Source organism: Kryptolebias marmoratus, linkage group LG1, assembly GCF_001649575.2.
Source record: "Kryptolebias marmoratus isolate JLee-2015 linkage group LG1, ASM164957v2, whole genome shotgun sequence".
NCBI classification, from domain to species: domain Eukaryota; kingdom Metazoa; phylum Chordata; class Actinopteri; order Cyprinodontiformes; family Rivulidae; genus Kryptolebias; species Kryptolebias marmoratus.
In genome coordinates this window covers 21,551,945-21,575,830 of record NC_051430.1, presented here as the reverse complement: position 1 = coordinate 21,575,830, position 23,886 = coordinate 21,551,945, and the positions used below count along the sequence as shown (strand labels likewise).

The following is a 23,886-nucleotide window of genomic DNA, read 5'->3' as shown; positions in this document are numbered from 1 at the left end:
ATATCCTGGCCTGCTAAAACTGTTGACTTGATTTTTTTTTTCATGTAAAATTATGGTAATTAAATTTGATGAAGACTTTTAAAACAAGAACAGAGAAGAGCACACACAGAGCACCCCATGTCTCTTCATGGAGCTCTTTTGCCCCCTGCTGGTCTGTATTAGAAAACAACATTTTGAAAAGGTGACTGACTACATTTTAGGGGTAATCACTTGCTATTACATCACATTTCTTTTAAAGCAAAAGAAGGGTCATTAATTCCAATAGTTACAACAGCTTTTCAACTAGAAATTAACAATAGCAAACAGAATTAAATATACTTGAACTTTCTTTTAAATATTACAGAACTAGTTTCATTAAATACATGGAAGCAGTATCACCTCCTGTTTTGGTTTTAGACCAGTTAGTTTACACACAAGGAAATAAAATACAGTATTTCTGACCTTATTACAATATTAAACAAAACATCATGAGTTATCCCTCTTTTTTTAAAGTAAATCTGGCTTCAGAGTCAAACTTCCTGGTAAACATTTAAAGTGTTCCTGAGCATCAGGTCTCCAAAGTGTTGTTGTTGTTGTTGTTTTCTTTTTTTAAAGATTTCAATTTTTTTTCTCTTTAAAATGTGATGCTTTAAAAAAACATACATTTTTTCAGTCTGGTTATTACCTGTTGATATTTATTTCTTATTTGTTAGGCCTCCTAAACACTGACCTACAAATCATTCAAACAATAAAATAGCCTCAACTAAAAGAAGGAACTAGTGTCCACACACCAGACAGCTTTTAAATTAGTTTCTTGCTGAATTACTGTACAATTTACTTCAGTTAAAGCAGAATCTTCACAAAGATTAACTATAACTCAGTTTTGTTTTGAAGGCCTTTTTTAAAGGGTGTTTGTTTATTTTTCATGCAATAAGACAGGCCCTATAACACTTTGGTTTCTATTAGTGTGAGTAGGGCTGTTTGCTAATTCATTTTACTATGTTTTGAAAACAGAATTTAATACTGTACTTCGAACTAGTCATTTTTGTACTTGTAATGAGGCCAGCTGACAAGCTACACCTCTAGTTATTTTTATCTACAGCCACAGTGAGAAACTATAATTTTAACAAGTTGCAACACAAACAATAATGTCTGTAAAGGGAGCTTTACAGATGTTTAAAGTGTTGTGGTGTGTTCAAGGACCAATCTTATTGGAATGTTCTAGCAAACTGCAAGTGTTACCATGGTCGTCGATGTGATGTTTGGAGCAGAGTTAGCATTTGAGTCATGTTCGTGTAACTTTCGTGTTCAATTTTCATCCGTGGATTTAGCATTTATGAATTATTACCGTTAGTCTGAGCAGCGGTGGGTTTTGAGCGGTGTCACGACTACCACCGTCACCTGGATCTCTGATTGGCTCAGAGCTCACATCCGGGTACTGCGCCAGACCGAGCTCATTAGCTAAAGGTACCAATATGGCGGAGGTAAGAGGGAAAACAGGGAAGAAGCAATCGATCTTTAATCGATATTTTTTTCAATTTCTGTGTTTTATTTTTGATTTCTATTGTATCGATTGGAAAGATGAAGGGTTTTTCCGCGTGTGTAGCGTGTTTAGGGTCATATTTGTGAGCTTTATTTCTCTTAAATATGCCTTAATGTCCGGACTGATCCTTCACTGTGAGGCCTCTCTGCGCTCTCAGCTGCTTCGCCGAAGCGGCTCTGTAAATTGATACGTAAATTTAACGTTAGCTTGCCGCTTAAGGGAAATAACCGGGTATTTGGCATTTACGATTGATGGGAATTTATTTACACCATTCGGGCTAAATCGGCGGCGTGTGTATCCGAGAGAACATCTTGCTCCGCCAATTACAGCGCGATTTGAGCGAAATTTAATGTTTACATTTTGTCGATGCACGGCGTTAACGTTTAGGCCAGGGGTGGCCAACCCTGGTCCTTGAGGGCTACTATCCTGTGTGTTTGACTTGTTTCCCTGCTCCGACACACCTGGTTTGAATCAGTGGGTGATTAACAGGCTTCTGTGGAACAAGAAGAGATAATTTAACCACTGAATCAGGTGTGTTGGAGCAGGGAAAGAAGTAAAACATGTAGGGTAGTAGCACTCAAGGAGGACCAGGATTGGCCACCCCAGATTTAGGCTGTAGGTTAGCTCGCCGGCTAACAAACTGTCTCAGGAGGCAACACTGCACAGATTGAGCTGTTCCTGCCTACATTCATCTGATTTAACTTGCATTAAAGGGGGAGAAAATCCCAATTCTTCAGCTCAAGTCTAAAATTTGCTCATAATTTAGCTTATTTCGCACCGCAGCTAACACATAACAACGATGTAACACCTGGTTGTGTGACCTGATTTTGGTTGTAAAAATTGTTTAACATGTATTTTAATCGCTGAAGGCAAATGCGCTTCTTTTATTGCTTTTACATGTAAAATACACGCACTTTTAGACAAAAACTAAATTGATGTTTTAAGGATTTTGTGACATGTCAATAAAATGTCATAAACATTTGATCAAATATTGTCTTCTAAGTTGCTGCTTTATTTAGTTCTAACTTTATAAGAATTTGGCCTAAGTACCCTTAAAGTGTTTTCTGTTAAACCCCGTTTGTTAAGCTTATGATAAAATGTTATATACACTGTAAGAAAATATTTATCACTATTACAGCTGAAATCCTTACAGTATTCAGCTCATTTATAGGTAGATTTTAGGAAACAAAGTTTTTACATAAGTTTTATGATTCTGTTATTACTCTCTGTGCTGTTTATTTTTCAGTTTGATAAAACCACATTTTAACAATTACTTTTTATTGCATTTTCAGGCTTCTCTAGGAAGTTCAAGTCCAGGTAAGAAACTAATGAGTATTTTTTTTTATTGTTTGCCGTTTAAGCTCCTAAAAGGCTTGATGTTTTTAAAGAAATAAATTTGCTTTACTTGAAGGAAAAATGTTTGTTATTTTGTTTTGTTAATAAAGAAAATATAGTTCTTAAGTTGAAACATTGGCATTAAATAACTACTTATGTTTTTTATGTATCTTTTTAGGTAGAAATGTTTAAATTTCAGTCTAAACTAACGTTGCCATCCCACTGAGATTTTTCCTTTTCTTGTTCTTCCATCAGTTGGCTCTTTATCGTCAGAGGACCATGATTTTGACCCGACCGCAGAAATGTTAGTTCACGAGTATGATGACGAGAGGACTCTGGAAGAAGAGGAGTCTTTGGAAGGCGGGACGAATTTCAATTCTGAACTTGCAGATCTGGAGAAGGTAATCTAATACAATTCTTAAAAAAAAAAAAAAAACTTGTTTTTTACCTGTGTAGGTGTACATGTAGTTATAAATAATTCTACTACTAGGAGTGAGTTGAAGTGAGAGATTTTCATTGTTTTGATCTTGTCTCACTTGTAAGAAGGTTTCAGTAAAACTTGACTAACATTTTTGAAGATATATTATTTTTTTCATGTCTGACATTTGTGTAAACCTAAGTTTAAAAGAAATCTGCAAACCTTTTTCCAATTTAGACATGTTGGAGTGATTCAGAGAACAGTAAAAATGGACGTTGTATTTTTTATTTCCCCCTTCAGGAAGGGAACATGCCTTTAGAGGAACTTTTGGCTATTTATCGCTACGAAGCTTCAGCTGGCTCCAGTATAGACAGTTCCTCTGGAGACCTGACTGATGAGTTACCTGACATGACATTGGATAAGGTAAGTACCTGCTGGTGTGTGAGTGGTACTGAGTAGATGTGTAATAAACAGTTAAAAGTGAATCTTATGTAATATGGCTGTAGAGCACATTGACCACCTTTGATCCAGCACAATGTCAAATAAAAGTAAATTTTTTTTAATTTCTTTATTTTTTTCTCAGGAGGAAATAGCGAAAGATCTGTTGTCTGGGGATTATGAGGAGGAGACCCAGTCCTCAGCTGATGATCTGACCCCCTCAGTTACCTCCCACGAGACCACCGATTTCTTCCCACGGACACTTCGATGTAAGTGAGACGATACAAATTTTTAAAAGTACCCTGAGCATCGTAGGTGTGAATTTGTTTCCATGACAGAACTGTCACTGTTTATTTTATTTTTTTTGCTTGCTTTTTGTTGACATCAGTAAAACTCAGAAACTAAAATTAATTTATTTTAGAAATTTAAAAATTAAAAAAAAAAAAAAAACCTGTCCAAAACATTTGGGGTATTAACTTTACAGCTACAGCTTTTTTTTCTTTTAACAATTTTAACATGCATAAAATGATGCTGTAACAAATTCTGTTTTACTATTATTAAGATTAGTTTTTTTTAATTCCCTATTTCAGCCTTAAGAAATACCTTTTCAGATATTCTGTAGTTCAGGTTCTTAAAGTGTCTTTTTTTTGCAGCCAATACTATCTCTGATGGTGACAAAGAGTCCGAATGTGATGAACTTGGTCCAAGTCCAGAAGACTCCAGAAAGGTAAATATATTTTTATTATAAATTACCTAAAGGGATAAAGTACTTGATGTTTTACATTAAACATTATTCAGTCTTTTCTTTAAACATACTGTTTTGTTTTTCTTTTATAGGAAATCATGGTGGGAGCAGAGTACCAAGCAGAGGTTCCTTCTTGCCTTTGTCACTACAAAGATGGAGAGAAAGGTGACTGCTGCTTTTAAATTTTCAGTGTATAAATATAATTTATTTTTTACCACAGCTGCCTGCAGTGTTGTCATCTGTTCAAACCCAAGATAATGTAGTAAAGATGTTTAATGTCCACTCGTGGTGTTTCAAACAGTGTATGAAGATGAAGATGAGTTACTATGGAGCCCAGATGGCCTATCGGAAAATAAAGTCAGGAGTTTCCTCTCTGAAGTATTGGTGCGGACGACAGATGAGAGGACAGGATATGACAAACCAGGGACGCATGTTCGAGACGATGAGCAGGTAAGTCGTGTCTTCATTCTTCAAGCTTTTGTTGACGTCATAAATCGATACGTAGGATGTTGATTTCTTTTCTGGCAATCGTTGCATCTCATAGCAGTTTGTCCCCAGATTGTTTTATCTTTTATCATCTTTAAGTTATAGTTTCTAATGTGCCCAATACTTTTCTTTCCCATTTAGGCTTTGTATGAGCTTGTGAGAAGCAACTACAACACCCGTGAAGCACTAGAAAGATACTGCAGTCGTGTAAAGTCCTCAAAAGGTAAGAAAACAGATTTCACTGTGTGTAGCTTTGCGTAGAAGAAAGAGCACACAAGAAAGAAAAAAGCCAAACACGAGTCTCCAGATTATAAATAATGACTGACAAACGATGGTAATGGTACCAGACAAGTATAGGTATGAAGTACTTGTACAGATTCCCACTTTCCGGAGTACAACGAGGTATATATCTGTGCATGTTCATATTTTGTTTAGACTGGATTTCACTTCATACAAAATTTGATACTACTACTGCAAATATTTTCTCCACTCAGTTTACTAACAGTAATGTGAAAATATAATGATCACTTAAATCAACTTAAAAAACGACAGTCAGCCACCCTTCACTAGAGGGCACTTACTTCAGCAGAGGCAAAACCAGAGCAAAGACCACTATGAAGGACCCCACCCACCCACCCAGCATTCATTGTGTAGTCTGAGGGCTACAGCTCCTCCTTCAGCGTCTTAGACATGAGAAATGACAAATAAATCTGATCAACATTACCCACCTAATGTGGCAAAAGTAAGCACTAAAAACAAAATGCCAGATTTCAAACTTTTCTGAACCTTAAAGTCTTAAAATTATTCTGTTCTTATAATTATCATGGTTTGCACTTTGGAAAATGTATTATTTTTTTTTATTTTAGTGAAAATTACCAAATTCAGCTAAATTGACTTTCAAGTTAAGGCTAAATTTAGCCTTACAGGTCACTTCTTCACCACTGATGTGGAAAAAGAAAAAAGACATTTTTGCGTTTTCATTTTAGATAAATCCCCTCCGTGGTCAGAAGAGGAATGCAAGAACTTTGAACATGCTCTGCAGATGTATGACAAGAACTTTCACCTCATTCAGAAACACAAAGTGAGTCTTGATTTCTTTTTTTTTTAATATTTACAAGCATAAAGCTACGTGTGCAAAAGTGAAAACTTCCTGTCTGTTTAACATATTTTTGTCCTCTCAGGTCACAACACGAACGGTAGCAGAATGCGTAGCGTTTTATTACATGTGGAAGAAGTCGGAGCGCTTTGACGTCTTCGTACAGCAGAATCGGTTCGGGAAGAAAAAGTACAGCAGCTATCCTGGTGTAACGTAAGCGGAAGGAGCTCTTGTTTCACAGAATTGTGAAGCAGTTCACGTTTTAAAATGAAAACGTTCAAACGCCGTTGGAGAAACAAACACTCTTATTTGTGTGTTCATTGGCAGAGACCTGATGGACAGACTGGTTGATGAAGCAGAAGGTCTGGCGGTGGACAGCAGCTCCTCCTCTGTGTGTTCAGGAGCAGGCGGAGGAGGGAGGATGGAGACTACTACAGAACAGCAACTCAGCCTGCTGAACTCCATCACTGCCAGCGACCTCACAGGTTGGTATGAGCCGTGGCTCTGCAGTGGCAGAAAGATGTTGAGAAACACTAAATCACAATCAATCGTTGTTGTTGTTCTTGCTTCAGCTTTGAGCAACACTGTAGCTACAGTATGCACCCCCGCAGAGGTGAGTTGCTTGGACTCCTACAGCTTTCCTCCTCTGGAAAGTCTCCATCGTGGATCCCTGAGCCACGACGAGTCCCTCGGGTTCCCTTCCAACGGCGCAGACCCCGACTGCCTGAACATGCTGGACGCCGGCTTCTACCACTCAGACCTGGGGCAGCTTGGAGGGGTGTGCGTCAACAAGGACTGCGAGCGCCCCTCCAAGAGGCTCAAAATGACACTGCCCGACTCCTTCATCAACGACGTTTCTGTTGCAAACCTCGGAGTGGACTTCGAAACTCGACGGACGACGACGCATCACCATCGAATCACCGGCGCCAAAATGGCCGTGTCTGTCACAGACTTTGGAAGCTTGGCCGGCAGCGGTGAGCCCAACGGGTTTTTCGGAGCACACGCACGGCACCACACGCAGCATACTGCAGCACTTCAGTCAGAGTGATCTTCCTCGTCTTCTTCTTCCGATCTTCCCTTTTAAAACCTTTTTTTCTGCTTGTACATAAGACTGATCTCACTGGAAAATCTGATTTGTTTAAATTCTATTATATATATATGTCTATCTATATATATGTATACATATATAGATAGATATATATATCTATATGTTTATGAAAATACTTTTTGTTTTCATTTTTTGTGTAATATGACATCAGTGATGTCTATCATATAGAACTAAAATCTTGATTTCTCTCAAGAGTTTATATAGCCATTTATTTTATTTTTTGGTTCGTGTTTTGAGATGTGTAACGTCCATGTACAGAGGGGCCCAGAAGCTGCAGTAGGAGAGTTGTGAATCTTCCTCCCTTACACACATCTTCAGAGCTGCAATCTGCTATCCTGCCATTCTTTTCAGCTGCCATAACTAATTTTCTGCCTCTTTAGTGTAAGCAATTAGTTGCTTGTGTTTATTGTTTGACGTGGTACTTTTGTTTTTAATTTAAGTTTGGTTTACAGGTACTTTCAGTTACCAGATTGGTGCCGATGGTTCTTATTTGATCCCTATAATACCTGGGTACATAATGTATGAGCAACACTAGCTTGGAGATGAGCCCAAAGGTCAGGAAGTGTCGTTGCTTTGCTGCTCAGGCCCTCCTGTTTGGTTCTCATTCTGATTTCCTCCTACAAAAGCTTGCTCTTAATTTGCCTACTTGAGGTTTTTTTTTTTTTGGCTAAACTGGAAGATGTGAATCTTTGAAGTAGTTTATTTTTTTTGTCCCACGTAGTTAAATTCCTGGCCTTGATGTGTTGTTTTACCATTCTGCTTCTAAACAAGCTACGAAGAATCCATCTTCAGACTAACATAATGAAAAGTTCACTTTTTTCTTTTTTCACAATCTTCCGAGGAGCAAACTGTAACAGCAATATATCAATGCAAAGGTTTTGGTTGGGTTAATAGCCATTTAAACACTGATACAGTATAGTTTGTATTTATTGAATTTATTTTGACCTTTTTTAGGCCTAATTTAATCCTTTTTGAGTTTATTCTCTCACTCATGCTGCTCTTAGGCAAGTTATCTCTGTTTGTCCTAGTTGTTGCTTAAAGATGTAGTAGCGCTTTTTTTTTCTTTTTTTTGCCTACTAGCAAGCTTTTATCAACTTCCTAGTAGTATTATATTTATTTAAAGCCGCTCTGATTTTGTATTTAACCTCTGCTTAGCCTGTACTGACGAGAGATGCCTTTTGAAAACTGGTCGACAATTTCTTGAGAAACTAGTAGCAGAATTGAAACGAGTTATTTTGCTTGACTGAACTCCGTAATTGGAACACGTTGAGCGGGTCAGCGTCAGTTTATTGGATGCAGTAGTAGTGTTTACTTAAATTATCTATGCATTGTGCTTTGAGTATTTAGTTTGTTCCAGGTGTACATCATGTTTGTCGTGTCCTTTAATGTAGTACTTTACCATCACGTGTATTTGTAAAGACGGAAGCATCGTTTAGTTGATCATGTAACCGTTTACTAGCCCAGCAACCTAGAGCATATTATTCACTTCTTCTGCATTTCATGTAAATAACTAGCAAATAGCCTTTAAAAAGTCTATTAACTGACCTCTTACACTTGTGAATTGGTGTCGATACAAAGGTTTCAATTAGATTCTTTGGCAGAAAGGCAATAATTTGTAGATATGTACAGACATTCTGGGGTTTTTGCATTTTACCGTTTTGACTTGGTGTTTAAATTTCATTTTCTCTTTGGGCAGTCATGATCCCAGAACACCAGGACGCAGCTGAACCCACGCATGCCAGCTGCGTCCGTCTCTCGAGTGTACCACTGAAAAACGGCATTACCTGAACACGTATTGATATTAATGTTGGGATTTTTGAGGCTTGCAGCCATGTGTAAAAGACACCCATCTTTCTTTCCTTGGAGAAAAAAAATAATAAATCTTTTTACATGTTGTCTATATTTGTCTCGATGGTAAAGGGAAGGCTGCTGCTCTAAGTTTGTGGAGAGCTAGATTCTCTTTTAATGCAATGTGCGTAATGCAGTAGGTTCTCCGAGCTCTTCTAGCTTTAGCAGTGCAGTGATATTTATTTCACCTGTGGTTTGTACAAAGACTAAGAAAACTGTCAGAATGTAAAGGCCATTAAGTAGTACAAGTAGGTTCTCGCCACCCTGTGAACTCAAATGTGATATTTTATTGATATGAGACTTGTGTGTGCAGGAAAGCACTAAACAAATTTATTTTATATTTTGTATTGTGTTTAGAAGTTTAAAAACAACAAAAAAGATATAGCAGTTGTGGTTTTGAGACGAAAACTCAAGTCCTTTGAAGACGAAACAGAAAACACCTTTGTGCATAAAAACCTACAAAACGTAAAAATGTATATCCAGAAATATAGACAATCAAAAACTTCACTATGAGAAATGTTCGAGAAGCTATCTTTATTGTTCATAAGAAGTGTACATAAACATTGCTGTTTTTTTTGGTTTTTTTTTTTTTTTTCCTTTTGTTAAACATTATTTTGTATTTTCTGTTGTACTTTAATACCTTGTGTACAGATCCAGAAATAAAGCTCTGGAAAAAGTTCTCAGATGATTACATGCTCTTTTTTTTAAATCACAGATGTAAAAACAATTTCTGTGATGACTGAGTTTTTAGTAGAAGATTACAGTGTTACAAACCAACAACTTTTTCCAAGTCATTTCAAGAATTTGAGAGGGACCATTTCCAGTGAATTCAACTGTCAATTTTTTGTCAGTAATTCACATTATAGCATGATTTAATATCTTTTGCAATGGAAATTATCTCAGCTCATAATTCTTATACATTGTTAAAACAAATGTCTACTTTTTGAGAAGTTTGAAATGCTCGAGTTAAGAGTTAGGGGACAGGAGTCATGAAATGTGCTCAAATAAAGCCAAGCATTAACATTTGATTAGTAAAACTGATTGTTCAATTATGTGTAGTCAAATTCTTTATCCCAAGCAAACAGGAAGACACTGAGATGAAAATATTTTAAGGAACTGGTCAGAAAATTTGAAAATTACCATTATCGAATTTACTAAAATGTTCTTATTTGGTTGTTCCTGACTTCTGTCTTCTGAGAAGAATGGGTAGAGTCATAAAGTCTTCGGCCAGAATCACCTCTACGCTGCTGTCCTGAAGCTTTTCCTCAGCCTGCCTCTTCAGCTCGGACACGTCCTCGTCTCCCTCCTTCTGTAAGGAGCTGGGTTTGTACCGCTGGCTGAAGTGATACAGGACCAGCCTCCTCGCGCGGCAGGCCCGAGCCACGGCCGCCGCCATCTCAGGTGTGCTGTGTCCGTGCTCCATCGCTCGCTCTCGGTGCTCGTTCCCGAGGGTGGCCTCGTGGACCAGAACGTCCGCTCCGCTGCACATCCGCAACGGTTCCTTCCCGAGAACAGAGCTGCAGTCCCCTAAAATACACACCTTCCTCCCCGGGATGGCCTCTTCCAGCACGTCGCTGGGAACGACCAAGTGTCCGTTTTCAAGAATTACGGATTCGCCAGCTTTCAGGCGCCCATAGAGAGGTCCAGGTTTCAGGCCTGGGGTGCACAGAATGAGACCAATCACTGGGTTTTGTATTTACAGGATGCCATTTTTCTAAGGGTGCCTAGCATTAAATCACATCCCTTAGTGCTAGGAGTATAAAACACAAGCAAACGTTACAAATTAAAATATGAATTTATAGCTACATGTTAAAATTCTTTGTCATTTACATTCATAGTATGGGTTATTATTATTTTTACCTAGTTCCTTCAGTAGTTCTGTTTTCAGTTTTCCAGGCCGATCGTGCTCTTGGATGCAAAACCCAAAGGAAGGGATGCGGTGAAACAGTCTGAAGGCCTTGACAGCAAACTTCTTATCTTCAAAAAGCAGATAACCGTCACTGGAGCCATCGAGGGGGATCGTCCTGCCCGGCTGCTCCTGAGGATGGAGAGGACCACTCTCTGCTGTCAGCTGGTGGACACAGACACACTGTACATTAGAAACTGAGAAAAATCTAAACACACGAGCGCATACAGTACAAAGAAGAAGAAGAAAAAAACAGGCCTTCTGTAAAATTATTAGAGCAAATGACTATGTTTAAGCCAAATTTTAAAAAGCAAAGCAAGACTTTAGGTCTTAAAAGCCTGATGTGAATATTATTAACTGATCAAGCTTATGCACAGCAGCAAACTATTTTGAACAGCATGAATGTCCAAACAGTGCGTGGATCAGCAGTTTAAATTGACACCGAGTGGGTTATAATTAAATTTAGGCTGCTTCTGTTCAAGTTTTTGCTCCTGAAAAAAAAAGTTGTTCAGTTCAACTGAGCATCATTTCACAACAAAAATCATCTTAGTGCACTACACATAAAAGCATCAAGTCCAAATTATATCAAACTACATGCAACCTGATTAAGTTCACCAATTATGTGCAGTTTAATTCACTGAAATTATAATACAACTCAGACTGAGTATACAGTATGACAAAACACCAGTTAGTTAAAGGAAACAATCACATTGGATCGAACCTTTACTTTAATACAACCATCCTATCCTGAGCATACATAAGCCGGTGGAGAGGAATGATCCCCTTTTAACAGAAAGAAACTTCCTGCAGAACCAGAGCCAGGCTCAGGATTGGTGGCTGTTTGCTTCCACCAGCTGGGATACTGACACACTGACTCCCACAAGGAAGTCACACCACAAAAAAAGAGGTAAATTACAAACCTCACATGTTTAAAAAAAGGCTAACACTAGAATGTTTTCTTACTATTAAATGGAACAGGAGGCAATGTGTGATCACTTATTACAGAGGAACATCAAAGCAAAGCAGCTACCTCCGGGCTCAGATGTCCCTCCTCGGGACACTGGTCTGATGTTGGCTCCAGTTCATGAACTACAGCAACACAGAAGAGAGCAAAAAAACAACAATTCAGAGCACAGAAGACTCACGGATCAAAAACAGGAAATAGAAAAGGAAAGAAATGGACTAAATGGTGATATCTGCATAAACTACATCAAATAAAAACTGCTATAATGACTACAAAGATTAGGCATTGCAAAAATTACAGCACAGGAAAAAAAGGGGAGAAGCTTAAGTGAATTTTTGTACCACTAATTGTGTAAAAAAAAAAAAACATTTCTGAAACACAATCCAGCCTCAGGCAGTTTCCCTGTGGATGGTGATCAGAAACAAAGTGTTTAAACAAAAGCTTTATATAATATATTTGTTCTTTTTAGAAATGATTTCTGTTAAGCTTACTTTTCCCTCATAATATTTGCTCTGATATCTACATTTGTTTTAGAAAAAAAAAAACATAATTTAATTAATTTTCCAAACTATAGTCTGTATTCAAAGGACACAACAGGTTTTTCTCCAGGACACAGTCGTGGTGTCAGAATATCATGCACGTTCAGGCTCCCAGCAGTGCACAGATGTTACTGAACCTGCCTGCGTATGGGAAGAGAAGCTGCGATCCTGTGAGGCCAAGCGTCACCCTGAGAAACTTCCTGAGGCCCCGGGGTCCGTAGATGTCCACGCAGTTCAGGTTCTGCTGGGGGTCTGCGTTGGTGTTGAGACTCACAGTGCAGAGGAGGCCAGGCAAACCGAACAGGTGGTCTCCGTGAAGGTGGGAGATGAAGATCTTGGTGATACGACCTGCGTGAAGACCATGTGATACACAGAAGTCGAAGTGGGAACGTGGGACAAAGTCTGAATAAACTATGGATGGGAAAGGTTTGCAATCTAGAGTAGAAATGGGAACAAAATGCTGTAATCATCTGCTAACCTTCTAGCTGACTGGCTTCAACCTTCACATCTACACAAGAACTTAAACATAATTTACCCTAATAATGTAAGTTTGGACACCATTTTGGTGTTTCAACAATTTTATAATTGAGAACATGTTCTAAAAACTAAAAGAAAAAGAAAAAACGTTAAAAGAAACCAGCCAACGTAGTTAATAATTCAAGTTTTGGCAGAAGAAAGTGGAAACGTGTAGGCAGGTTAAAATATATTTTTAACTTTCACGCTTCTTCAGTTATTTGAACCCTATATAGACTGCGTGGTGGTGCTGCAGGGACTCACCGGCTCGGAGCGGGCTCTTCATCAGCTGGGTCTGGGTCCCCTCTCCGCAGTCAAACAGCCAGCACTCCCCGTCCGTCCGCAGAACCAGACCCGAGGCACCGCGGTGAGGGGACGGGTAAGCCGAACCGGTGCCGAGGAATGTCATGTCCATGGACATCCTCGCAAGTTTCAATAAAACTATCTCAAACTAAGAAAAACTTCACTAAAAGTGTAGCTAACCAAGTGTCCCATGTTGATGACGACATACGTGACGACATGTGCGCGACGGAGCCGAAGGGACCAGGACCAGACCCTAATGCGCATGTCAATTGATGCTATTTCATCGCATAAAAAGTTGTTTCCACTTGAACTACATTATCCCTTAGTACCGTTAGGAAATCAGTTGAGCATGTTTGTAATCACAGATTAAGCTCTATTTATAAATAAAAATGTAAAATTACAAGTTTTTTTTTAAAAAACCCTTGTTGCAGTAAATCTGTGTGGATGAACTAGTAACAGAAGAAAATAAAAGCAGACAAGTCAGCGTCCATTAAATTTTATTCTGGAGTTTTAATACAGCAACTATGTTGAAGCAGCACAAATATATTCCATCTCTCCTTTGAAATGTGTATAAAAAAAAAAGCGTAAAGCAGATGCTTACTTCAGTGAGACACATTTTACAAATGAACCGGAAAATAACACAATTAAAGTCAACGTAATGAGGGTAAACACATGAACACGTTTGATGAGTTTTAACGAGTTGCAGTTGTTTTTGAATGTGTCAAATGAAAACACAAAACTTACGAGTAGAAAACGTAACAACAGATCATAACTCGAAGCTGCACAAAGAACAAGCTGCGTACTGAATACTGGCGTCAAATTAGATTATACAAAACAAAAAGCATTCTTTATATTCATGGGGCTGACAAGTCATATGTTGGGTGTCTGCAGCATGTTGTAAGGTCTACAAGGAGGGACATGATACAAGCATGTCCAGCCACTTCAACGAGGAGTGATTCCAGGGTCCTTATACAGTGCTCTGAGCTTTATGTTTACACTGGCTGTGTAAACCTAATATATGTATAAGGACTAATCACACTACTGACAGAGTGTATAAAAATAAGTCTAAGTCATCAGCTGACTGTAGATTTTAGCCATACAAGAGTATGTGTGCTTGTGTAATTAATGTATAAAGACAGTACTTTAACTCTGTTTTTTTACAATAAATGTAGCATGTTTAACTTTTAACCTGTGAACTATATGAATGAGCAAAAACCTTCATTCTCCAAGGAGGTGTGCATAAAGTCATATTTAAAAAGAGCAAAATGGTTATTTCTTAGCAGGAAGGAATATAATTTTCTGTGATAAATATACATTTATTTTAATAATAATAAAAAAAAACAATAAGGAAGGTGCTGCCAAAAAAGTAAATGAATTCTAACCAAAATAATCTTTATTTAATTATTTTAAACAGCGAAGTCTTTCTAATATTTAGGTAATATCTTTGTAATACTAAAACAAAGACTTTCTTTTAAAGGATGTATTATTCTTTATATAAACATCTAAAGGAGTAATAATATGTATTAATTCAAAAGATAAAAATAAAAGGTGACAAGAGTACTTGACAAATAAACTGCTGGAGTGTATATTCAAGTGTTCTAGCTGAAAGTTACTTTAAATGTTCTAAGATATTATTTTCACTTAGTTATCTATTTCCCTTTGTCAAATCTGATCTTTTTCAGTCAAGTGGTATCTAATAAAGAAACTCACTTAATTTGTTCCTATAAGTTACAATGTTCTGCTTTTTTCAGCAAGTTTGCAGACAAACGCCAAGCTTTTTAGCACTCAGCTTTGCGGCATGCCTGGTCAAACCACCAAAAGTCAACCGGGAAGTGAAAAAGGCAATGTGGAAATCCAGACACCAAATGAATAATGTGCAAGTCATGTGGTGGGTTCTTAGCAGCTACGTGTACTTAAGTTAGAGGAGTTAAAACAAAGGTTTGTTTGTGCTAAATATAGATAGCTGTGCATCAGGAGTGTAAAAAAAGAATTATATCAATCTACAGTTATTGTTATACTACGATCAGGTCAAGTTCACATATAAACACGTTACAGCGCAAGATTACAAGGCCAACTTATAATTGGGTTATATATAACAATAAAGTAAATTAGGTCTCTGACACAACAGGCACTTATGTCACCCTTGTAAAATAAATTCATTTTAAATCAGAAACAGCAAAACAATTCTCCTTACAGAACATGTTTTACTGACAAGCATAATCTAATTTACTTTTAAAATATTTTAACCGAGTTCAAATCCTGAAGTTTTTTTACTTATTTTAGTTTTTTCTTTTTGCATTTTAACTAAAATTATAATTCATTCAAGTATCTTAACAGTAAAACCAGATTTCCACACTGCCCATTTTCACCACCAGGTGGCACTAGACTTCTCTGAAGGTTTACATTCACAAAGTAGAAAAATAACTAGGAGAAAATGGCTATTGTCACAAAGTGTTCTTCTCTCTCAAGTGTCCACCCTAAATTTCACAAATCTAATAAGAGTGCTTTAATTCAAACGCATGATTACAACAAAGTCAGACCTCTTCAAATGGAAGAGGTCCACTATGACACCAGCTACTGTAAGGATCTGATCTACTTTTAGCTCGTTTTAGGACTAAAGCTGGCACCGGGCCAGTCGTAGGTATCAGGCAGGAAGGACTCGTAACCTGTGTTCCACACGGTGCCACGTACAAAACGATTCTTGTCCAGGGGCTCGGGGTAGCGGAACGCCATGCCTTTGGCATAGACGTACTCCATCACCTGCAGGGAAGGAGGAAAACTTCAGCACTGACAAACAAATAGCTTTAAATAAAAACATAAGTTTTACTGGCAAGCAGCAGAGCTTAAGAAGCTGCCAAAAGGGAATTGTTAACATTAGACATCTGTCAGATTCTGTCATGGAATTAAATAAAAATAAAACAAAACAAGGATAAAATAAAAATAAAAAACTGTAAAGACTTCAAATAAATCTGACGGGAATATCAACAGACAAAACATTCAGCTAATGTTGTGGAAATAAATACTGTCATTAGGAGAAACTAAAACAAAACAAACAAAAAAAAAATCAGGGGTCCTACCTTGATGGTGATCTGAACAGAGACCTCTCTGATGTTGGAGAGGGGAGGATAGAGTCTGCCCTCCTTCAGTTCTTTATCTGTCAGCTGTTCAGCAAGTGACTAGAAGGAGCAAAAAAAAAACACTTTTAGACTAAACCTTCATTTCTACAGCCTCTCATAAAAGAAAACAGATTTAAATACTCCAATGTTCATCTGTCTATAGCATTCCATTCAAATCAATATGCAGTGATATATTTAATGTCATACCAAATAGGATATAATAAAAGAAGATTTGAATGATCAAGAGACATAACTGATCATCATGCAAATTATTCCAATTTCAATTCTAAACACGAATGCTTTGTGTAACTGTATTTAGTCAAACACAGCTCAGCAAAAGAAGGAAGAACAGATGGATCAGCCTTTTACAAGCTCTTCATCTAAAAGCTGTTATGCCAGAGTCTACAGAGAGAGAGGAAAAGGAGACAAGAAAACGTTAAAGAAGGTTTAGGCAAGCATATGCACACAAGACAGAGTCGGCAAGAAAAGGGAAAAACGGGGTGAGAGTGAAATGGAGAACTTCAGCAGGTCTGACACATTAAATGGAGAAATAATGACGTATTTTTTAATCATACCTTGGCTGCCTCTAAGAATACGGTATCACTGATGTGTCTCACACCACTCAGAATCACAGCCAGAGCCACACCTAAAACACAAAATGAAGATGTGTAACAAACATTTTTCAGGATGTCCATCTGTAGCCTAACCAAAGCATAAACACCTAATTAAATATTTGGACCATGTAACTTGATAATAACCATTTAAGGTCATGATATGTGTCTGTTTTTATGTCACCTGGAAAGATGTAGGCATTGTTCCCCTGTCCGGGTGTAAAAACCCGACCATCACTTAGAGTAACACGATTAAATGGACTACCACTGGCAAAAAGACATCGACCCTAAGAAACACAGGGACAGGAAACTTAGCATTAGGCACGCTGCAGGGTTAGTGTTTAGATTTAAACTTAGTTATAAATAAAAAAAAATGTGTACATCAGTTAGTGTGTAAGCATCCTCTGCTGTGCACTCTGCTTTGTTTGTTGGGTTACTCAGGGCAAAGATAATCGGTCGTTCATTTTGGGCAGCCATGGCCTTGATGACATCGTGGGTAAAGAGACGTCCAGCTCCCGCCACACCTGGATGAAAAAAATATATATATAGATTTTATTGCTTCAGCTGCATCAAAATTCAAGTACACTAAACATTGGCTAGTAAACTAAAAAGTTGTTAGTTGCTCAAACCTGCATGTCAGAAAAAAATAATGAAATAAAGAAATGAGATGTTGATCACCAATGATAGCTGTGGGCTTGATGGTGTTGATAGCATCTAAGAAGCTGTGGACATCCCCTGGACTGTCGTGGACGAATCCCTCCTGGTTAGTGTCTGTTTGCTGTGCTCTGCCCTAAAGAAGAAGCATAAATCATAAATGGGAAACAATTCAAGCTCCATCACCAGTTAGTTTACGTACTCACAGTGAGCCTGTGCCTCTGATACACACTGACCTTCACAAGTAAACCATGTGCATCATACATCCAGATCTTTTCTCTGGCCGCTGCTTGGGTCATCCCTGATTCCATCATGGCCATTACAATCAGGTTGGCAATTCCAAGAGCAGCCTGTGAAGAAACTATTTCAGAGAGCGGACCCGAACACCATTTTCTAAGAGGTCAAAGCAAATCAACACCTTTTGTTTTGACTATTTTTGAAGCAGCGGGATTCGTATTGAGAGGATTTCAATTTTAAATGAATTAAGTGTCAACTTACCTCCCCGGCTCCCAGGAAAAGCACACGCTGTTCAGTGATCGGTTTGCCAGTGGCTCTCTGAGCTGCTAACAGACCAGCGAGAGCGACAGATGCGGTGCCTGGAAACAGTAAAACAACTGAGTGTCTGCCTTGGAGAAAACCCAACACGGACTCTTGACTATTTGTCTTTTCTAGATCTTATAAGTCAGGTAACCTAAAGGTCATGATTCTTAAACGAGATACTTGAAATGGATGCTTAAATGCTGCGGAAGTGTTTAAAACATCACAACTGAATAAGATGTGTGAACCTTGAATATCATCGTTGAAGGTGCAGTATTTTTCCCTGTACTTCCGAAGGAAGCGGAATGCATTGTGATTCCCAAAGTCCTCAAACTGGATCAGCGTATCCTGCCCATACTTCTCCACCACAGCTTCCATGAACTCATCAATCAGATCATCGTAGGCTTGAGTGCGGTCGCGCTTCTGATACAGGCCCATGTAAAACGGATCCTTAAGGAGAGTCTAACGGGAGAATAAAGACAAACGGGAAAGGGGCAAACAATTTTCAACTTATCCTTCTTTTCACCAGAGCACTTCGAGTACACACGCAGAGTAAACAGAGCAGATACACACAGCCAACCCACCTCATTGTCTGTGCCAACGTCTATCGCCACAGGCAGACACTTCTCAGGTCTAATGCCGGCACAGGCAGTGTACAGGCAAAGCTTTCCAACAGGTATGCCCATTCCATAGCAACCCAGGTCCCCTAAACCTAGAATACGTTCTCCATCAGTGACCACCACCGCCTTTAGAAAGAGAAAAAGAAGCCCATTAATTAACAAATCTATTATTGCCAGCTGAAGGTGGATGGTTAAAAAGTCTTTCTGTGGATATTTAAAACTCATTTTGATGTATTGATAGTTATATTGTCACTTTTGTCAAAAGAAAAAAAAGGAAAAATGAAATCCATTTTCATTTAAAACTTAAAATCCTTCACTGTGGAATCGAGAAAAGATGCAAAACTGTGATAAATGTTTTCAGGTACTTACTGCTACATTAGTCTCGGGCCAGTTGTCCAGAATGGAGCGAATGTGTCCTCGGTCCAGGATGGAAATAAACAAGCCTCTGATAAGGAAAAAAAAAAAAAAATCAAACAAAAAAAAAAAAAAAAAACAGAATTAGGTATTCTTTTTACTACAAAATTGATAAGAAAACTCTTTTTCCAAACAAAACACCTTTAATGTTCTGTTTGAAAGCATTCAAAGTGTAACAGATGCAGTATGTCTGAAAAAAACAAACAATAAATTACATTAAAAGACAAAAATAAATGCTGTTAAATGCTTACTTGGGTCTCCTAAATATGTGTCCGTATTGTGTGCAAGCCAGGCCTACAGTGGGAGTGTAAACAATAGGCATCAGTTCTTCTATGTCTTCCATCAACACCCGATAAAAAAGCCTCTCGTTCCTTTCCTGGATGCCCATCAAGTAGATGTACCTGTGTACAGAAGAAGCAAAATTAAATAATAATAAAAAAGGCAACTAAATGTTTATTTTTTGCTGTACTTTAAGAAAATCCTGTCCTTACTTCTCCAGGGGCTCGTTCAGTTTCTTGAGATTCCTTTGAAAGCGCATGGCCTGAATGTCCTGGGTTTCCACTTTGGGAGGCAGCAGACCATGTATCCCTAAAATCTGTCGCTCCTGTAGTGTGAAGGCCATACCCTGTGGAGCAAAAACACACCCCAAAACGACAAGAATTAAATATTAAGATTATTAGAATAACAAATCTGATAGAGTTGAGAAATTACTGATAAAAAAAACATTTTAGAAAGTAAACATAGTTAAAGAATCATCGTTTAAACCAAAATGCATATAAAATGACATTTAAAATGACTTAGAAAGAGAGAAAACAATTCTTTGTGATTTATATCTAGTTAAAAAATTGAAATCTTTGTATTACAGTAATATTTCCTCTCCCTATTTGTATCGCAGCAAGTGCTGTTGTTACTGTAATATATTATAGATATTTGTGTTTTAGAATATTCAAGTTTTAAATCATTACACTGCTGCATATGTGTTGCAAGAGAATAAAATAATACCTAAGACAATTTATTATTTGTTTAAAAAAATTGAAATGAATGTATGTGAAAAAAAAAACCCCAAAAGATCCAGTATATTTATTGTAATAAGATTCTGCCACTAGAGGGCGTGCTGCCTTACTGATGGGTCAACAGGCCTAACCTACTGACTCTTTACAGCAAATTGAAAGAAGAGAAACCCGAGAGAACCCAGATGAAAGGAATTCTGCCGGAGGAATGTATAAGGACTTAAAAAAGAGGAGTAGCTTTCCGGAGCCAATGAGGAACCCTGTGTTGCAGTAACACCCTGTAAAAAGTGAGGAGCGGGACGTGAGAGGAGCCTTCATGGGCCTGGAGCGTGTAGGAGTTACAGAGCCGGCTCGGAATGGAACGGGGCCTGAACATATGCAACCATTCAGTGAGGGGCTGGGGACGGGGATGGTTAGGCTGCACAAGGGATGCATGTTGGGGGGGCTCCCCTGAAAAAATGCGTAGTCATGCTGATTATGCTGGCTGAGAAAGTTCTACCTGCATAGTCAAAATGCTTTGTAAGTTTAAAAAAACACACACAACAAAAATGGACGAAGAAAGCTCCCCCTGGAAGTGAGCATCAATTCAAGTTTTTAATTAATTAATCAAACAATAAAAAACAATAAATAAATGTTAACTATTCTCTTTGTAAGAAAAGGGTGAAGACAGAACAATGGTTGTTTGTGTCTCACTTGTAAAACAGAACTTTCCTCATTCCACAAGAGTGAGAAAAGCGGCAGTGCCTCATTTCTCATTGTCAAGATCCTCTGTGAGTTTTCTTCTATTCCTGCAATCGAGATTTAAACTAATGCACTTGTTTTCTTTTCATTTACAAGCTCTCGCCTGACTGCTCTACATGCCACAAACACAGAGTTTATAGGAAATTTGTGAAAAGCTTAAAGAAAGAGTCCTGAAATAAGAAAACAGAAAATATATAGAGAGGGATTACATTCATTTTGTCTGATCTTCAGTTTTGCCTTGAGGTTGTTCTTCTTTTCTCCACTGTAGTTAAACTTTTTGCTGAATTTGCAATTATATTTTGCCCAGCTATACAAAAAAAGCGACGTCAACTGATTTAACTTCATGTTGCGACACAACCAGCATCTGTCTACATCCTGCACCATCTTACGGTTTCCCTTTAAAGGCTGACACATAAAGGCGACGTCAGCCGTCTGCCTACCTTGTTGGTGTGAGGGTTAAGCATGAGAGGCTTCCCTTTTTCTTTGGTGTGTGCCCATCTGCAAGCAGAGACGCATGGACTCAGCGACCAGGTCGTCCTCAACTTGGACAGCATGCTGAACTGTCGCTGGTCTGGAAACTCCACAGGTAGAAACTTTCTGTGTAAAAAAAAAAAAAAAAAAGACAAAACATCAGTAACCAGCTGTTTCAAAAATATGATCATATACTTGCATTAGCTATGAAGGAGTTAGACAGTTTATATTACAAAGAGCACATAATTAATCTCTTAATGTTTTTTTATTCTAACATTAAGCATAAAGGGTTCCTGAGAATTAACTTTCTGTTTTCTTAGGATCAGTGAGAAGTTCTGGCTTCTGATAATGCCTGAAGAGGCAGCAGTCTTTAATTATACGACATCAGACCACTGTAACAGCTTGACATGACATTAAGCAATCAGTAATGATGAGTATCAGCGTAATACCACACACACACACACACGCCACTGAATGCTCGTAGTTCGAATCAAGTCATATTGAGGATTACAAAAGCTTACAGTGATCATTAATCTGAATGTGGTCTAAAGAGATTTAATGTCTGATCTAAGAACCAAATCATTCTATTTTTTTGTAAAGAGCACCACAGAAGACAGAGCAAAATAAATCACAGTGGCAACATGAAACAACTATGATCAAGGAACACAATATTTCTAATATTTGGGGTGGGTAAATAAAAACACAGCTTATAAATAAAAAAAACAGGATTTGATTCTAGATTTGATTCTAGATTCTAGATTTGATTCTAGGTGGGTAAATAAAAACACAGCTTATAAATAAAAAAAACAGGATTTGATTCTAGATGTCCGTAAAACAAGAGCATAAAGAACAATTACAGCTTTTACTCTTTAGACCCCAACTACGACCTTTCACCTTTCATCATTGTAAAAGTTATGTCACACACGTGACCGGTGATCTGCTGCCAAATTTCATTATGTAGAGCTGACTGCAGAAGCAGACCAGTGAAAGGGACCCTTTTGTTTACAAACGCAGACGGTAAATACTGGATAACTTGCAACTCTAAACTTGATCCACATAAGCTGCTGTCTGGTGTTAAACACAGATGTTCACCAGGGCAGACAGCAAACATGCGGCCAAAACAAACTGGTTTTTAAATCAATTTTAGTTTTAGCTAAAATGTATGTGAAGCCTCAGGTGAAAATGCAACAATGAAACAGTTCAGTGACCAACGCTTCCATTGGTATAAATATAAATAAAACAAATATAATAAAATATAAGATTTATAAAACAAATACAGCCAAACTGTTTAAGGCTCTTCCTAAAGACCCTATTAGTTAACTTGGGGTCTGGAGTGATATTTTAAAAAAAGGCCTGATTTTGATTAAATAATTTGATGGTCTCTAAAAAAAATTGCAGCTGAGCTCAGGTGCTAAAAGAACAAAATCTGACTTGTGATTGTGACAGAACAATTACACTAATATGAGCCCTGAACAACCTTTTATGAGCCTTCAACCATTGTGAAATATGTTAAGTGTTTATGCAGGCATGATATGGTTGCAAAAATACACCCAGAAGCAATGAAAATGAGTCAATACCATAACAGGAGGGCACTATACTCTTTTGCACACTTTCTGCAACTAACAAGCAGTAATTCACAGACATACACGTCTTAATATGTGGCCTTTAGTGTGCAACTAATACTAGTTTTAATGACAGCTGCTATCTGTCGCTTCATCTGACAGTTTAGTTTCTCTGATTTAAAATAGTCTGTTCACCACAATCTGAACAACGAAGCCTTTGTTCAGACGTAGTTTTAATGCTTTAAAACCAATTTAATTGGTTACATATAAATCAAAGATTAGCTCCACATCACTATTTTCACAAGCCTCTCCCCTTAAAGCGAATACTGTAAATGGCAACCTACACAAGGAGCACGTATGTTTATGCAAATAAATCAGAGTTTAACTGGCTAAAGCAGAAAAACTAGACTGACTGACAGTTTTAAGAAAAAAAAAACCCCCCAACAACAACAAACTGAAGCAAAAGCAGCTAACAGGTGCTACAAGCTAACACGTCTCGCGCTTGTCGTACATTTCCGTTATTTGAACATAAGTTTCATATATGTGTCAGCGACAGAAAAGTCCACATTCTCCACCACGTTGGGAAGCAGTAAGATAAAACAGCACTACCAGGTTTAGCCCTGACGGATTTGCTCCGTGTTGTTACTAATCATTCAGACCCCTCTGCTGTTGCTGCTCCCAGAAAGGGGAAGTTACCAGGGGACATTTACGAAGAGGACCGACTCGGTTTACCTGCCTTAAAATGTGGCAAGGCTGCTGTTTCTTCTGTTGGGCGGCTGACCTGATTATTCAGCACATTTCTTCAAATGCCCGCGGTGCAAGAATATCATGTATCTGCAGTGAGTGCCCTTGGACGGTGTCCGCCACTGCTGTGACAGACGAGTGATACACAGTGGTCAGAGGAGGGCAGGAACAGCAGTAGAAGAAGT

At 38.1% G+C, this 23,886-nt stretch overlaps 3 protein-coding genes across 4 annotated transcripts; 1 reads left to right on the top strand and 2 right to left on the bottom strand.

Annotated features, from left to right (window-relative positions):
- Positions 1-1,415: 1,415 nt before the first annotated feature.
- Positions 1,416-9,880, top strand: mier3b (mesoderm induction early response 1, family member 3 b). Its single transcript, XM_017431315.3, has 13 exons — positions 1,416-1,463; positions 2,815-2,839; positions 3,113-3,258; positions 3,576-3,698; positions 3,859-3,982; positions 4,367-4,440; positions 4,551-4,623; positions 4,760-4,908; positions 5,086-5,167; positions 5,931-6,025; positions 6,126-6,253; positions 6,368-6,525; positions 6,613-9,880. Exons 1-13 carry the CDS (start codon positions 1,455-1,457, stop codon positions 7,086-7,088), a joined length of 1,662 nt encoding a protein of 553 aa, XP_017286804.1. The 5' UTR covers positions 1,416-1,454; the 3' UTR covers positions 7,089-9,880.
- elac1 (elaC ribonuclease Z 1) lies at positions 9,576-13,459 on the bottom strand. The gene is made up of 5 exons (XM_017431318.3): positions 13,183-13,459; positions 12,547-12,753; positions 11,933-11,991; positions 10,857-11,067; positions 9,576-10,652 (listed from the first exon to the last, which is right to left on the bottom strand). The coding sequence occupies exons 1-5, from the start codon at positions 13,337-13,339 to the stop codon at positions 10,162-10,164; spliced, it is 1,125 nt and encodes a 374-aa protein (XP_017286807.1). The 5' UTR covers positions 13,340-13,459; the 3' UTR covers positions 9,576-10,161.
- Positions 13,460-13,701: 242 nt separating this feature from the next.
- Positions 13,702-23,868, bottom strand: me2 (malic enzyme 2, NAD(+)-dependent, mitochondrial). 2 transcript variants are annotated; one of them, XM_017431322.3, is made up of 15 exons: positions 23,690-23,868; positions 21,365-21,521; positions 19,665-19,798; positions 19,425-19,574; positions 19,129-19,204; positions 18,724-18,885; positions 18,388-18,601; positions 18,101-18,198; positions 17,839-17,952; positions 17,627-17,738; positions 17,330-17,472; positions 17,133-17,235; positions 16,913-16,983; positions 16,299-16,397; positions 13,702-15,981 (listed from the first exon to the last, which is right to left on the bottom strand). In XM_017431322.3, exons 2-15 carry the CDS (start codon positions 21,476-21,478, stop codon positions 15,820-15,822), a joined length of 1,752 nt encoding a protein of 583 aa, XP_017286811.1. In that variant the 5' UTR covers positions 21,479-21,521; positions 23,690-23,868; the 3' UTR covers positions 13,702-15,819. The 2 variants fall into 2 exon arrangements, with proteins under 2 accessions (XP_017286811.1, XP_017286810.1); XM_017431321.3 differs by having other exon boundaries at positions 23,694-23,868.
- Positions 23,869-23,886: the final 18 nt, after the last annotated feature.